The 16,758-nt window shown below is 42.4% G+C and overlaps 1 protein-coding gene across 1 annotated transcript in view; it reads right to left on the reverse strand.

Annotated features, from left to right (window-relative positions):
- ST6GALNAC3 (ST6 N-acetylgalactosaminide alpha-2,6-sialyltransferase 3) overlaps positions 1–8,531 on the reverse strand; it is a 577,918-nt gene extending 569,387 nt beyond the window's left edge. Inside the window, exon 1 of the mRNA XM_078072894.1 lies at positions 8,360–8,531. Coding sequence (XP_077929020.1) covers positions 8,360–8,377 — 18 coding nt within the window. The 5' untranslated portion in view covers positions 8,378–8,531. The remainder of the gene's footprint in view (positions 1–8,359) is intronic.
- Between the last annotated feature and the right edge of the window lie 8,227 nt (positions 8,532–16,758).

A 16,758-nucleotide genomic window follows, 5' to 3' on the forward strand; every position in this document is an offset into this window, starting at 1 on the left:
CGTACTACCATCACAGCTCATATTCATCACAAAGCTGGACTCAGACTCGGCGTTGGTTCAGCTCTGACCTCTCACCCAAAATCCTCTTACCACCGACACCCTAGAGAACAGCCCTTCTTTCCTGGTTATCATTTTCCCTGCTTGATTAGGCACAACCCTCACAGAGAGACTTTCACCCCTCTTTAGAGTCCAGTCTACTGCTGGGGCCACCAGGAACAGCAAAGGACAGGGCCAGGAATGGCAGCCCCTGCTCTCTGCAAGGGTGTATCCCACTTGTCCCAAGGAGGGGGATCATCCCAGAACACTGACTTGCTCATTCTAGTCCTTGAAACCTAAGATGAGGTCCAGGTGCACATTCTAATCCCACATCATGACTCATTTCCAATGCAGGACATACACAACTTCCCACTCCCTTGTGATCAGAATCTTCTCGGCAAGATGCAAAGACAGTTTTCATAACAAACCAAAGAAGTTTTTACTTTTGTGTCCGGTAAAGGCACAGCTAATAAATACACTAAAAAAAAAAAAACAAAAAAAAAAACAGCCTCTGAAATTAGAGAGAAGTGCCTTCCAAGAAAGATTTTATGTGTAAGAATTTTCAAATCTGAGTAAACACGAATGAATGTGGGTATATATTTTTATTTATATATTTACACTGACTATGTATATGCCGAGACATACATTTCTTTTTTACACAAATACTAGAATGACTCAAGTACAAGGACCCCTCTTTCCTGGCCCCCAAGCCATCTCTTTGGGAGTTAACTCCCCCAACTCTCCCAAGCACCAGATGTTGTGAGCCCCCACCCCTCCACACCACACAGGAAATGAGAGGAGGCCCGGAGAAGATGGGGTAGGGGGCACAGGGCCTCCCTGAGAATGTTACCTACCCCGAGGCTCCTGTTTATTGAATCTCTGGATACCCTGGGCCAAGGTCTCTGATGAGGCAACTTTAAATCAGTTTAAAATCAGAACCAGAGCCTACTCTCAGTCCTTGAGCTGAGGGAAAAGAAAACAACAGTGAAAGCACAGATAATCCCTTCACCTCACTTGGGCCATTTCTATAACCACCTTCTTGCCGAAAACCCTTGACACAGCTGTTAACAAGGAGAGGAATTAAACAATTTGGGGTTTAGCTCCTCTCCCTTTCCTGACTCTGGTGGAGGTGCTAATTGACAGTAAAATGCATAAAAGGTGTACATCAGATCGGCCGGGGACGGACAGGATCTGGATAATCCATAAACTGAATAATGAGCCTTTTAATAACCAGGAGCTAACTGCAGCTTTCTGTAATGGGATCCTGGTAGCACTTGTAAAGCTACTCTCTCCAATTAGAAAAATGTCTTCCTCCACTTTTCCCAGAAGCCAGGAAACAGAAAAGAACTCCTCCAACTCCCAGCCCTCAGGCACAAGTGTGTGTTAAATTTTCACAAACAGATAGAAATTTTCCTCCTGGGGAGGAGATTTCATAATTTTCCCCAGTCATCTACTGGAAAGCTTAATAGGCTCCCTCTGCTTTCCTCAAATCTAAACGCTTCTTTAAAGCCCACCAGTTCCCAAGACAGGTTTCCTCGACTCAAGCTGTTATCTAACTATTAATAATACTAATAATAGTTTTGCCATATGTGTACGGTGCATTCTTCTTTGAAGAGTGCCTTTGCAAACATTAACTCTTTTGGACACCAACAACGCCCCAGAGGGGGTCCAGGCTGGGGAGCCTGAAGTTTATACGATTTGTGGGTCTCTTTAAGAAAATGAATATAAAATTATAAATACAAAAATCCGGGGTGCCTGGGTGGCTCAGTCGTTAAGCGTCTGCCTTCGGCTCAGGTCATGATCCCAGGACCCTGGGATCAAACCCCCCATCGGGCTCCCTGCTCCGCGGGAAGCCTGCTTCTCCCTCTCCCACTCCCCCTGCTTTTGTTCCCTCTCTCGCTGTGTCTCTCTCTGTCAAATAAATAAAATCTTTAATTAATAAATAAATAAATAAATAATAAATAAATAAATACATACATACATACATACATACATACATACATACAAAAATCCAGGGCCTCTTCCCAGAGCCTTGGAGGGGCCCTGAAGCCTGGCCCAAGGGGAAATCCAACTCTGTACGACCCCTCTCCTTCACTCTCCCCCACCAAAGGGACCCGTGGGTTTCTCAGGCTAGGGGAGAGGTCACGTGACTTGCGCAGGCTCAAAGGGCTATTCCGTGTTGGAGGCAGAATTAGAACTTTCTTACCTCCCCAGTCTCTGTGGCCCCTCTATTCCCCCTAGTTCCTCGGTCACAAAGGAAACTCTGAAGAAGGAACCGATAAAAACAACACAGCTAAAAGTGATCCCGACCAGGCGGGTGTTAGGAAGCTGTCTAGACTGAGTACTGCCTGGGTAGAAGAGGGTGAAATAAACACAAGTCCCCACAAACATTCACTTAAATTGGCACTGAAGGCAAAAGACACACTACCTAACCACACAGAGCCAGGTGAATTCCATCTTCACCACTTACTAACCACAGGGCCTGGGACAAGCTACTCAGCTTCTCCGAACTTCAGTGTCTTCATTATAATACGAGTTTGCACGAGATGACGTCTATAAAGCACTCAGCACAGGCCCGAGGCTGACCACTCTAGGTGTTCAATAAAGAGCAACTATTATTGTTGCCGTTGTTCTCAATTCATCCAAAGAGCACTGCTTCTCCACAAGAAACTCCCCCAAAGTGTGCAATTGGAAGTTGCAAAAGCATTCTGTTCAGTCACCTTAAGGCTGAAAATTAGCCAGGACCACTGCCGACACGTCGGCATCCCCTGCGCAGCAGAAACGTCAGAAAGAAACGTCGTAGCCGATTTATTAGACCAAGTGCCTTGTCTGTTCCACTTGCTGGGGTGATCTTAGAGTTTCAGATTTATAATCTGTGTATCTATGAAGTCTCCGTGGCTTTCCAGGCTCAGCGAAGCCAGACTGTTTTCAAACACTTTGAGACCTCATAGCATGAGAACCACAAATTGGGATGGTGGGTGTTGGGTTTTTTGTTTTTGTTTTTACTTTTGCTTTTTTGTTTGTTTCTGTTAACCTGGAGAACCAAAATGATCATAACAAAAGATAAGCCGTTCCTGCACTGCCTTGTCTCCTCCTTCCAGTCCAGTGCTCCTTTCCCCTTCCCTCCAGATTTCAAATTGGCTCCAGATTTTATCGGAGACAGAGTAACAGATGCACGAGAAACAAACTGAGAAGGAATTTAAGGAGCAAAATAACTGATAAGCTCTAACCTGCTTGCTATACGTTAGAGTGAAAAACCCATGCTATATCTATGAAGAATTCATCTGTTTACAAAAGAGGACAGGTTAGGCCCATGTCTAGAAATGGCATCTCAAAAAACAAAAAACGAATACATTAATGCATTTAGGCACTCGACAAATATTTAGGTAACACTTCAGTGAGAGCCAGGCAGGTTCTTATGGATACCAAGTTGAATAAGACAAGGCTTTTGCTGTCCCCAAGACTCATTTGGGCAGCCACCCATACCTCTGTCCATATACTCCCGCACCCTTAGCAGTATTCACTCCTCGTGCTCAGCAAACACTAGCTGATCGACCTACTGAAGGCCCCCGCCCTTGATGAGTTCCCAAACAGAAGAGTCGGGAAGGCAAACAGCGAACTGACAGTACAGGGTAATAGCTGCTGCTACGAGATGAGAACTGAGACCACGGGAGCACGGGGAAACCTGCTGAAGCACAGGAAGGCTTCGCCGTCCATGGGACAGTGACCTAGGAGCTGAAAGATGAGCACGACTTTTGTCGCTGGAGGAAAAGTGATAGCGGGGGAATTTCAGCATGCCAACAGCATGCCAACAGCAACGGATTGCTAATGATTACCTAGGCCTTACGATATGTCAGGTTCTATTCTACAGAATTAGCTCATCTATTCCTCATCACTTGAAGAAGTAGGCACTGTTTTTGTTCCAATTCCACAGTTGAGGAAGCGGAGGCTGATGGATCTCACTGCTGAAGCAGGTCGCCAAGCTTAACAGCCAAGGCTGTTAATCCCACTGCTGTACCACAATGTCATGGAGCCACGAGCAAGTGCCACATCTACAGACCTGGGATGAGTATAGGTAAGTGTCCGGGTGAGGGACATGGTGAGGGAGCACCAGGGGGTGAGGTCAGGTACGTGTGCAAGGGCAAGATGGTGAGGGAACGTGAACCCCAGTTGGGTTCATCCCCCAGGGGCTGGGGGGCCAAACCAAGCATTCAAGCCTATAAATGGCTTGATCAGTACTGCACTTTAGCACAATACCATGAGAGTGATGTGGAAGATGGGTAAGATTTGGGGGAGGCTGAAGAAAGGGAGGCTACTTCAAAAGACAGAGCAAACACTAGGCCCTGAACGAGGCAGAGAGAGGAAGAATGGAGAGTAATAGGCAGATTTGAGAGATTCTTTTAGATATAATTGATGCAATATGGTGACGAATTAGGTCTGGGGCAGGGGGAAGAAAAGTAAAGGAGAAGACACCAAGTTCATAACTTGATATCACCAGTCATCCAATTTCCCATCCATCTGAGTAAATATTACACGGGGCTGGGTGACTGGGAGGGAAGAAAGCGGTGGCTTAGCCATGCCACCATCGTGTTATCGTCTAACTGCTTTGTGCTCATAGGTCTCCTCACCCTGGCAAAACCGTGATCTTTGCTAAGGCAGAAATGACGCATAAGTGTCGTGTCTACATGTCCACTCAGTGATCCCTTTAGTGCTGGATACAAAGGCAACCTAATACAATTCATCAAATACTGCTAAACACCAAAAGTGCACCAGATACTGTGCTCAAAAACATACCTGCCGACTAAAGGTAGAACTCATAAAAGAAAATATAAACAAGTTTTATTTCATGAAAGTTTTAAATATCTATAATGTACAGAAGAATGAAAACAAATGACTAATATAAATGTAAAAGTTTTGCTTCACTAGCCATCAAATAAATACAAATGAGATACCTTTCTTGTCTATCAAAATTTCCAAGACTTTTAAAACACTCCTTGGAAAAAGACTGGTCCTTGCCTTAATTATTCACAACAGCACAGCCACCCAGGACGGCTGCCTAACCAGGAGCATAGCAAGAAAGGATCCTAAGACTTGGACTCGTTTTTACTGAACTATAACTAGCCTATGCTTTCTAATGTGCAGATATTCTCACTGAGGAACACATGATCATCCCCATTTCAGAAACCAGAGCAGTGAAACCAAGAAACTTGCTTGTGGTTATACAATTAGTAAGTGGTGGAGCCCTAATTAAAACCCACATAGTTCTGGCTTCAAAGCCCAGGCGATGTGGAGTGAATATGTATTTTACAATTAAATGATTATTGAGGTACTAATCGTCATTCTGTTATGAGAGCCAGCTTTGTGTAGGGGCAGAATGGGCCTTCCCCATACACAGTACCTCGAGGGGACAGTTGTATGTGCTGCAAAGGACCTTCCCTGGCTGCCATGGCATGGGCTTCTCCTCTTAGCTACTCAGAGATCCCCACTTTTAGGGTCACTACTGTGTAGGCCATAAGGATATTTTAATCAACCTCTATCTCAGTTTTCTCATATATAAAAATGGAAAATAAAATCGACCTCAAAAATCTGTTAAGAAAATTAGTTTTCACCCACAGAGTAAAGTTGACATGGCCTCAAAAGTTATCTTTCAAAAACACAAGCTCCACGCTAGTAAATCCAATGAAGTGTTCAAAATCTAGCTCCAATACAGTACATGGAAAGCCTGTCTTAATTAGTCAGTAGGAGGGTTCATTGCTCTCTCCCTCCGTGCTGTAGTATGCCTTCCACAGGTCTGTTACTCTTCACATTGTAACATAAACGTTCATTTACTTTCCATCCACTTTCCTATACTGTAAGCCACCTGAGAACCAAGTCAATGGTTCATATATCTTGTAATGCCAATGCCAAGCCCAGGGCTGGCATGTGGCAGAAAATGTTTTGTTTAAAAAAAAGTCCATCATTTTACCTTCATAAAATCCTGCCAGAGAATTATTATAATTTTCTGCATTCTAAAATGAGCGAGCTGCCATGACTGTCTAAAATCATACACAGGAGGTCAGGCTTGCACTGAATCCAGGTCTCCAGACTCTCCACTCCACCATGTATGGATTTTCAAAGACCAGAAGTGGATAAGGCCTACCATAGGCCATTGAGACCATCACTGCACAAAGGTACTTTGTTTCTTAAATGTGGTAAGGATTCTGAATGGTATCAGGACATCTTAGAAAGTGGTCACCTGGGAAAGTACAGAGAACAGCATTAAAGTATAAGAAAAGCTGGCAGATCTGGGTCTAAGCCCACGCTCACTTCGACCTTAACCCTGTTGCCTTGGGCAAATCTCTTAAACTGAGGAGCCTCGACTTCCTCATCTGTAAAATGGGGTTTTAAACAACATTACCTTGCAGGGTCTGATGTAAGAATGAGAGTTATATTTATACAAAATAGGCAGAAGATATATTAAGGATTCCTTAAACCTTAGTTATCATTACATGTCAGGAAAAAAGTAGCACATATTAATGCCTATGCCACAGAGTAGTTTTCATCCCCTATCTTACTTTATTCCCACAGCAGCCTGTGGGGTAGGTAGGTGCTATTACCTTGATCTTACATCGAGGAAACTGTGACTCAGAGACATTTAAGTAACTTGTCCAAGGCCACACAGGTGGCAATGGGCAGAACCTGCATTCAGACCTAGGTCTTTCTGAATCCAAACCTCTTTGAAGTTTACCTGTCTGCATCCCAGATGAATTTCAGTGGAGGAAAGATAAGGAGGACTCAGATGTGCCCCCAAATGTCTGAGGTCAATGTGAGGTGCTTGAAAAGAGAGTCTGGATCAGATTCATGCGTAGCTTGGGGTAGGAGTTAAAAATGTTTGGAACATATGCAAGATAAGGCAGGGAGAAACCCAAAGAAGATGGCCAATGATAAATGTCATGCTCCTCAATTTCCCTTTCAGCTAATAATATAATAAATAGTAAAGAATGACTCATACTCTTATTTCAGTCCTTACGCTAAGAGTCTCCAAGTTGAAAATCCCATACTGTAATACCGATGTGTTACGTATTTCCTCTTGATCTTGCTACCATTTGTTATGTCCCAGGAAATGTTCCAAAACCAAAGAGAGGAAGTTCAGAAAAGTCACAGGAAATATCTGACCTCCTTTACTTTAAGGAAAAAAAAACACTTCTCCTAGGTTAGTCTCTTATTTGTATCATTAACACCAAGGCATGGTATAAGATGACACAGCTAACTAGTATAACAGTAGATGGCTTCAAATCATCCTACAGAGAAACAAATGCTATTTCACAATAAATAACAACAAAAATCTTTTTCTGGTGTTTTCCTCTATCACACACAGCTCCCCCAACCTTGGAACAAACAAGCCTTTGCATCCTCCAGTCAAGGTCCAGGAAACCTTTAGGCCCTGAATGTTTATGATTCAGGCAGTCAGGAGTCAGGCAGGTTAGGCACGAGGAGAGAGAGGAGTGAGAAAAATGAAAACAAAAAACAAATAAAACACCTCTCCCTGAGGAATGAGAAGTTCTCAAGTGAGGCATGGACCCCACGTCCTTCCATCTGACACCACAAAGGTGTAAACCCAGAACGATGCTTGGTCCAGGCTAAGAAACCAGACTTGGAGAAAGAAAACTCAACAAAGAAGGAGTGGTCCAGTGGACTCTAATATGGAGTGAAATCATTGGGTCTGTTCAAATTTATGAGCTTAAGGAGGGTCACAGATTCTCTACTAATAAAAACATCCTTCTGTGAACTTTTCCAAAGTAAAGTTAATGGCACGTAAAGTCAGCAGATCTCACAGAAAACTCATTCCTAAGGGACTACCTGTAAACTCAGAAGTTTCTGTCTTCACGAGATCAAATGTTCAATAGAACCCCCCCTCTGCTCACTCTCACGCCCATTCGAAGTGCTATATCCTCTACCACCAGTAACCCATGCCCAGACTCTTCTCCATTCTCCTTGGCTCCTGAAAGGCCTCAGGCAACGGAGCCGCGGGACCCGCGGGAGCACCCCTCCCCTCCCTGCCATCCCCATTATTCGGCACACAGCCCTACTCTCCCCTGGAGCCAACAGTCTGCAGCTCCTTCAATGCAGGCGCGAGCAGGCAGGAATGGTGGGAAGAGAAGCTGTGCCAGCTGCATGTTTCAGAATCTCCCTCCATATGCATTTGCCAAAGGAACAAAAAGAAAATCAATGCCAGGAAAAGACAACTGAGATGAGGATGCGGTGGGACCGCGGCTGACTCCTTGCCTCTTAGCAGCAAGGGGCTGGCCAACCACGCGTCCGAGCCACAGATCCCAGTCGTTACCTTCAGGATGCAGGCCATGGCGCTCCGCCGGCCCTTCTGCCACCGAGCAGCGGGCGCGCCTGGGTCAGGGGCAGTCCCGGCGACAGGCTGGAGACTGGTACCGCGGCAGGACCGCTCCAGCCCACATTCCCGCAGATCCAAATAAGGGGACCGCCGTGCGAGCTGCGCGGGCACAGGCCCCGCCCCCCCGCGCCGCGGCCCCGCCCCCGAGCCCGTCCACTGGCTGGCGGCCCCCGAGGCCCCGCCCCCGGATTACGTGCCGTCCCGGTCTCCCGCGGCTGCCCCTGGATGCTTGCTACTTTTTCTTTTCTCTGTCTCTCCCTTACTTCCCCCGCCCCGCCCCCCCCCCCGCAATAAATGTTCTGTGGTTCAACGTATACGAAATCTGCTCGGCAGCAGGCAGGAATCTGGGTCCTGCTGGGGAGAGAAAGCGGCCTTTCTTCTCGATTCGGTCTCCTCTAGCAGATCAGAGAACCCCTTGCAGACATTCCAGTTTTTAAAAAGTTAAGTGGGTTTGGAATCACCCTTCTACAGGCTTTGGGTGCATCAAAGGATTCTTCAAAAGTAGCAGATGAAATTCTCTCTGGGCTGTTTAACGATAGAGCCTTCGCTCTGCTTAAAACTGCTGTGATGGGCTCATCTAAAATTAATTATTTGCCACTAATAAGGGAGCACAAATACCTATCAAAAGATGCCAGGAAACTTATGCTATATGTGTTGTGTGTATGTACGCGTACGCAGACATGTATGCATTGCTTTCTTGCTTTCAGCTTGTGCGTTTATTAAAAAGGTGTGTATACATAAAAATACAGTAAATAGAATATATATATGAAAATTTAATATATTCTCATATATATACATTGATTATATATGTATATAAATTATGTTTGTGCCCACAAGCACAGGACTTTGTTCTTCCCCCGCTACAAGTTTAGAATTTGAATGAACTTTGTTGCAACTTAAGTAACAAGGTTAAATCTAAACTTTCCTGTAAGGCTTGGAAATCCAGAAAGGCCATTCTTCACCATCCAACCTGAAGTCTCTGGTGCTAAAACAAAGGGTGATAGAGCAGCTTTAAGAGGCAGGCAGCCTGGAAGAAGATATGTTTTGGGTCCTTTCCACCCCTCTTTAGCAGCCCTTTTGGAGTGAAAATCAACAAGGAAAGCCCAATTCCCAAGCGAGGAACTGGCTAAGAGAAACAGTTATTTCTCTGAGGAAACTGACATCACACACATAGCAGGAAGGGAGAGAGAGAGCATTCTGTATATATACACAGATTTCCACCACTTGGTCTGTCAGAGAAATCTTAAAACCAGGCCCAAAATATTTACCCAAAAGAGCTTTCACTTGCTGGAAGCCCTGTCTGGTTTGCCTACATGGAGTCAGGAAAAGCACTGTGGGCTGCTGGTGGCTGTGACGTCATGAGACTGGCTCACAAACCACAAGGCAGAAACTAGACTTTCAAGGGATTTGGTGTTTTCTTGGTGAGAACATTCAGAATCCTGAGAGAACAGGAGGCACCACAGGAAAAGTGTTGCAAACCCTGAGAGTGGACGGACTACCTGCTCCCAGGGAAAGTCCCTCTTTTCAGTCTCCCTAAGGGACCACTCCCTGCTCTCCCATCCAGCCCGTCTGTGTGCTTCAGAGATCTGCTATATTTTCAGTAAGAACTCTTTGATCAGTAAGTTCAGTAAGAGTATCCTCTATTTGGTTGATCAGGATTGTATATATGTTTTAGGACTGTATATTTTAAACCACTGCTTTAGCTCATGATCTTTAGTAAACCAGAAAAACTCAGTATTTTATTCATTTATGAATTCAACAAACCTTTACTGAGCTGCTACTAGAAGATAAACCCTTGAGCTACCACTAACTGGAGGTGAAAAAAAAAAACTTTACTGAGGTACTACAGGACCCATCAGGAATGAGAGAATGATTTTCATGGTCTCTAACATCATCTCAAATTCAGTCAAGTGGGAAAAATAAGAGATACATGATAATATAACATGGTAAGGTCCTTAACCAAAGTAGAAGCAAAGCTCTAAGGAAAGAGAGACGGAGCCTGGCAGGGTGGCAGGTGAGAGGGGAAAGGGTGGGCAGAGCACATCATTCTCTCTCCAGGAATTCTGCAGGTCTGGGTGACAAACACAGCTGACTCGAGTGAGCAGCCTTGCTGAGCATTTCCTTAGTGGGTGACCTTGTTCAAGTTTCTTAACTTCTCTTTAACCTTTATTTTACATAGTAGTATTTATCCTTGTGAGAATTAAATGAGATGATGCTTATAAGTCCACTCACCTCAATTCCTGGCACTATAAACATTCTCAAAATGGTAGCTCTTTATCGGGGTCGGGGGGAGGATTTTTTGACTAAAGATAGCTTGTAGGAGAGGATGAATAGGATGATTGCCATTCACCTTGAATGTCTCAGAAAGATAAACATTGATGAGGCAAACACTTAGCATCTTGTGACTTGGGTATAGCCAAGTGAGGGTATAATGAGGGCTTTGCCAGCTCCGTCAGTCTCAGTATGGCTTTCTCAATTAAACTACCACTCACCCATACCCATACTTCCCAAAATGTTGTTTTTTTATCAGCATCCATAGTTATGCCTAAATAGAGATAGGAATTAAGGCAATTTATAACAACCTAAAAACAAACTCAGTAGATTCTACAATAAATCTGCACTGAAGTTTTATAAATCTGGGCAGAGGTTTTACAAAACAACAATCACTGTCTCAGATGGACAGCAATTGGATGGGAAAAAGCAGTTGGATGGAAATAAAAACAGGTTCTGAACCTACTAGGGAATGAAGGTGCAGCCAGATTTGTAGGAAGATGTGGGAGGGTATGGCCAGGATCTTTTTTTTTTTTTATATATATATAACTTGCCAAACTACAAGAATAACTTAGTCTAGGGCGCCTGGGTGGCTCAGATGGTTAAGCGTCTGCCTTCGGCTCAGGCCATGATCCCAGGGTCCTGGGATCGAGTCCCGCTCATCAGGCTCCCTGCTCCTTGGGAGCCTGCTTCTCTCTCTCTCTCTCTCTCTGTCTCTCATGAATAAATAAATAAATAAAATCTTAAAAAAAAATAGCTTAATCTAGCCCATGGATGTAGCACAATTTTCCAAGTCTCAAGTTATGTGACTTAAGCCAAAAATCTATTTCCAAAGATAACAAACTGGATGCACCTTGCAATTAAATACAATAACCCATTTGATCCTTACAACATCGATATGGATGTTGTCATCCCTAGCTGGTCAGTGGGAGAACAGGGATTTGAATTTGGGGAGTTTGACTTTCAGGTCTGCCATCTTAACTGCTACACTCAGCTGCCCAGTATGTTAGGAGCCAATCTCTCAGCACCATTCAGATTTAGTCTCTTCTCTTAAGTTTAGTAGTCAGAAAACCTAGGGTAAGTATATATTCCCCCTAAGATACATACTAGGATACAAAACCTAGGGCAAGTATGTAAATACGTAGAGGATAGACATTCTCTGTCTATCTGAGTGTACAGGATAGGGACACTCACTTTGTATCTATCAGCCCTCAGCCCCTGGGTCCTTTAACAAAGACACTGTACATCCCATCCAGATCTCCCATACAACCAAGCTGTTAACACCTTCTGCCCATGCGAACTACCTCCCACCAAAGACTCTCATTATTGTATCTCACCTACAAAATGGAGCCTGCCATATAGCAACCTGCCTGCCCTCGCTTCCCTTCATGGCAAGATAGTTGGGGGTTGGTCTTATCGCGACTTGGGTCTCCCTAGGGTCCTTCTTGGCTCCAATTGGTCCATCTTCCCTCTCCTCACAGGCCTTTCACCAATGAGATCTCAACATGCTTTAAGGCTGAGACCTCAACATGCTTTAAGGCTGAGACCTCATGAGTTACGACCAGTCACGGGCTAAAATGTCCTATTTAAATTCAGTTTTGCTTCATTGTAAACAGTCCCATTACGAAGTAATTCTCAGAGTTATACAGTTTCCTGATAGAAATAGAATTAAAATGAAGACTCCCATAACTTTTCCAATTTCATCTTGCACACATATTAATTTAATATATTTATATTCAACACAGAGTCATTTATTAAGGTTTTAATTGGATCTCAATTTTTCCCATCTAAAGATTTTAAATGAATTCCAGATATCATAAAACTCTTCTTGTCATCCACTACATAAATTATGCTTCCATAGGAGAGTGTGACTGGAAGATCCATTATACAATGTTATGGGAAAGTCATTTTTTTTTTTTACATTCTGAGCCAGAATAGGAAATGTTTTTTTTTTCTAGAAACCATTGCACTATTACAGTGCAATGACCTAAGAGCTTTTTCATATCCTAAAGCACATGCCTATCCTGTCAGTGTCCATGTGCTTGTCTATATTGATGTCTGTGTCCAAGTATGTCTATGAATGTGCCCTTTTAGATATATGAGAATATATTGACATGTGGGTTAAGCTTCATTTCCCTCTATTTTGAATAGCAGATCATTCTAAAATGTCGTCTGTTTTACATTCCCAAGACTTGAACTTACTGCTTTTTCAAAGCTTTACACAATTCTAATCCAGAATTCATCATTATCCCTGACTATACTCATACTTATCTGGGATGAACTCCAAAACAAGTTATGCATGCTTTAGGATTGCATTTTTAAAATACTATATATTTTCTCCTTCTCCCTTAATGTTCTCTCTCAACTTCATCTCAGCTCTACTCTTCCTATTGGAAGTTCTTATCTTTTCTCAATTTTTTTTTTCAAATGAACCAAAAAGGAAAAAAAAAATCTGTTTTTAATTAAGAAAAAATCTGAAATTAATGTTCTTTAATGTTCTAGGTTTTAACCAGATTTATTTTTCTTAAACAATTCCCCCCTAAGATCTTTTAAAAATATAATCAATTGAAAGTAAATATGGCTGGAAGCACTGGCAGGTAGTTGGAATTTGATTTGTATTGGATTTCTCTAAGGCCATTGAAGGCTCCATTATTAATTGAGTCTGATATTTCTTAACCACGTTTCTCAGAGTTTGTTTTCTTTTTATTGTGAGGTTCTTCCCATGTGTGTTTCTGTACACTCTTCTTAGATTTCACCTCTTAGTGAGGTTTGATGACATACTGTCTTAAAATATTAGAGTGGAAATCTAGTATTTGAAATGCATCCATGGTGGATCTGATGGGAACACCCACAGGACGGGGGCTCACAGTTAGCCTCCTTCTGCAGTTTGTTTTGCCTGAACCATTTTTTCTCTAATGATTTGGCTCTCACAAACCCTCTGGAAAGAGCTAGGATTTTTTTTGTGTGTTAATTCCTTGTGTTAATACAAACCCTCACTTTTTCTGTAGCTATGTCTGGCTATTGTAGGAAAGGTAGGAGAAGAGCAATGTCATGCAATCCAAAGAAGAATGGTGTAAGGAGAAGTTATCTAAATAAACTCTTGGAGAAGCCCCCAAACACAAGGTATTGTTTTGTGTCCAACACTGTCAAAATCTGTGAGAGCTGCTCACAGCACACCACTGTGAAGTTAGGAGGGACAAACCAAGAGAGTCAAGGGCCACATCCCATATAGAAAAGCCATTCCTTCTTTTCAAGAGCAACAAGTAGAGGGTGCCTGGGTGGTTCAGTCTGTTGGGCATCTGCCTTTAGCTTGGATCATGATCCTGGGAAACCTGGGATCGACCCCACATCAGGATTCCTGCTCAACGGGAAGTCTGCCTCACCCTGCTCATGCTCTCTCTCTTCTCCCTCTCTCTCTCTCCCTCTCTTAAATGGATAAATAAAATCTTAAAAAAAAAAAAAACTAGAAAACAACACAGCACTTAGGAATCTGAAAAATTTTGTTCATTTGTTGATTTAACAAACATTTGCAAGCTCAGGTGATATGTTTAAGAAACAGACAGTGTGGCTTCCTCCTATAAGCAAAACCTTCAGTGGTTCCTCTTTATCTCCACAGCTTGGTTTATTACAGGCCAGCCAACATCTCTTTCCACCATTATTGCCTAGTAGTCTCTGACCCCAGGATTCAGCAAACTTTGTCAGTAAAGATCTAGACAGTGAATGTTTCAGATTTTGTGGGCCATTAAGTGTCTGTTTTAACTCCTCAACTCTGCCATCTTAGCACAAAAACAGCCAAACATATCAACAAATAGAGAGTGGCTGTGTGCCAATAACATTTATTTATGGACGCTGACATTTAAATTTCATATAATTTTCAGTGTTATGAAATATCATTCTTTTTTTTCTCAACATGTAAAAATGCACAATCCATTCTTGGTTCAAGGTGTACAAAAACAGTCTGGAGGTCAGATTTGGCCCAACGGTAGTTTGCCAATCAGTCTTCATCTTTGTCCTCTTCATTGAGCCATATTTCATCCTTCGGGCCTGGATCAAATCCCATTTGGTCCTAGATGTCTTTTCGGACCACCGTAGTCTAGTGCAGTTTCCCCTACTTGATTTCCAGCAATTACCATTTGTAAAATTCTTTGGCAATTCATCACATCCTATCTGATGGCATTCCTTCTAGCATTAACTTGTCCTATTACCTAAATCTTTATTTTGCCTTTTATTTTTGGCCTTACTTCCCAAATAGATCACAAGCTTCCTGGCTTTTTTTTTTCTTCGCATCCTGCACCGCTGTGCCTCAAGCCAAGAAATACAGCAACTCTGAAGAGATAACTAAGAACACCAGGTGAGAAGCAACCACAAATTTATAAAATTGAAAATCAGATTGTTCTACCATTTTGGACACCACTCAAAGATTTTGAGAAGAGAATTTTGGATGTATTATTAATTCCTCCACCACATATGATATTCTCAGATCATCTCATATTTCCTCTATAAGGAATGTATCAGATTATTTTAGTGATTTGCTTTTTTGTTTTTTAATCAACAGGGTGATTACTTGATTTAGATGGATTTTGCAGACCATGTTTAATGAAAAGAGTGGCTTGTAATTACCCCTGTGGGTGTTCTCAGTTGATTAGGAAATCAGTGATGCTTTTCTTTTAAGGGGAAGCAGCCTTATTTCCATCATGATTTTTAAAAATCACTCTATACAGTATTTTTTAATCAGTCACATTGCATTATGTTTATCCAATATTTATTCTCATTAAAAATGACTGACTTAGGCTGTGATTTTTTCAGCCCATTCCACTTTATTTTATCTTTATTTTCATTTAATGAAATGAATAGGATCTTATAGATAAATCCGTTTTGCCTAATAGATGAAGAGATGGGTTTTCAAAGGTATCAAATATTTAAATAGCTGAGTGTGCAGTTTTTACTGATACCTCTGTAATTAAAAAATAGTAAGAAATTACACACTACATAATGGCATATTCCAAATAGGATTAGTCTTCTCTTCCAAGTGGCGAATGCAGCAGTATTTAGGACAAGCATCACATGATTTGGACACCAGAAAAATGCCACTTCCTTCATCTTTCAACAGCTTACATTTTAAATGAGTTACTCACCGCTTTCTCCATTTTTGAATTGCGAATAAAAATTTGCCATTTAAAACTGGATGAAAAATAGTAAGCCACCTCTCTCTTGATAAACTAGCTTCTCTATATTTTCATTTTTTATTTTATTTATTTATTTATTTATTTTTTAAGATTTTATTTATTTATTCATGAGAGACAGAGAGAGAGAGAGAGGCAGAGGGAGAAGCAGGCTCCCAAGGAGCAGGAAGCCCGATGCGGGACTCGATCCCAGGACCCTGAGATCATGACCTGAGCCGAAGGCAGACGCTTAACCATCTGAGCCACCCAGGCGCCCTATATTTTCATTTTTTAAAGATCTTTATTTATTTGAGGGAGAGAGTGCACATGCCCTTGTGTGCATGGCAAGCGGGGGTAGGGTGCAGAAAAAGAGGGACAAGCAGACTCCCCACAGAGTACGGAGCCCGAGGCTTGACCCAGGACCCCAAGATCACAACCAGAGCCAAAATCAAGTGGGCGCTCGACCGACTGAGCCACCCAAGTGTCCCATAGCTTCTCTATATTTTCAACAAAAGTATGTCTAGCAGCACAGACGTTGGATGAACCCCAGATTTAAAAATTGTCTAAACACATACAAATGTTTGATATCTATGTCCTGCCCTTTTCTTTGACTTGTTTTTCTTTTTTCACTACTTTTGGTATTTCCATCACCTCATTTTACCTCTTCCTTCTTTTACAATCTCCTTTACTCCTTTTCCCTGGGCAAGTTTTTCAGTTTAAATTCAACAGAAAATTAAAGACCAAGAGAGATCTTTTACCTTAAGAAAGTACTAGTCTGTCTCAAGTATTTGTCTGAATAAAATGTAAATACTCAAAGCAATTGACCAGATTTGCGAAGAGCCTGAAATTTTATCCTACATGCAAACTAAGAATTTATCTGCACACTTTATGACTGTTGGCTAA

The sequence above is a fragment of the Halichoerus grypus genome, chromosome 5 (assembly GCF_964656455.1).
Source record: "Halichoerus grypus chromosome 5, mHalGry1.hap1.1, whole genome shotgun sequence".
In the NCBI taxonomy this organism is placed as follows: domain Eukaryota; kingdom Metazoa; phylum Chordata; class Mammalia; order Carnivora; family Phocidae; genus Halichoerus; species Halichoerus grypus.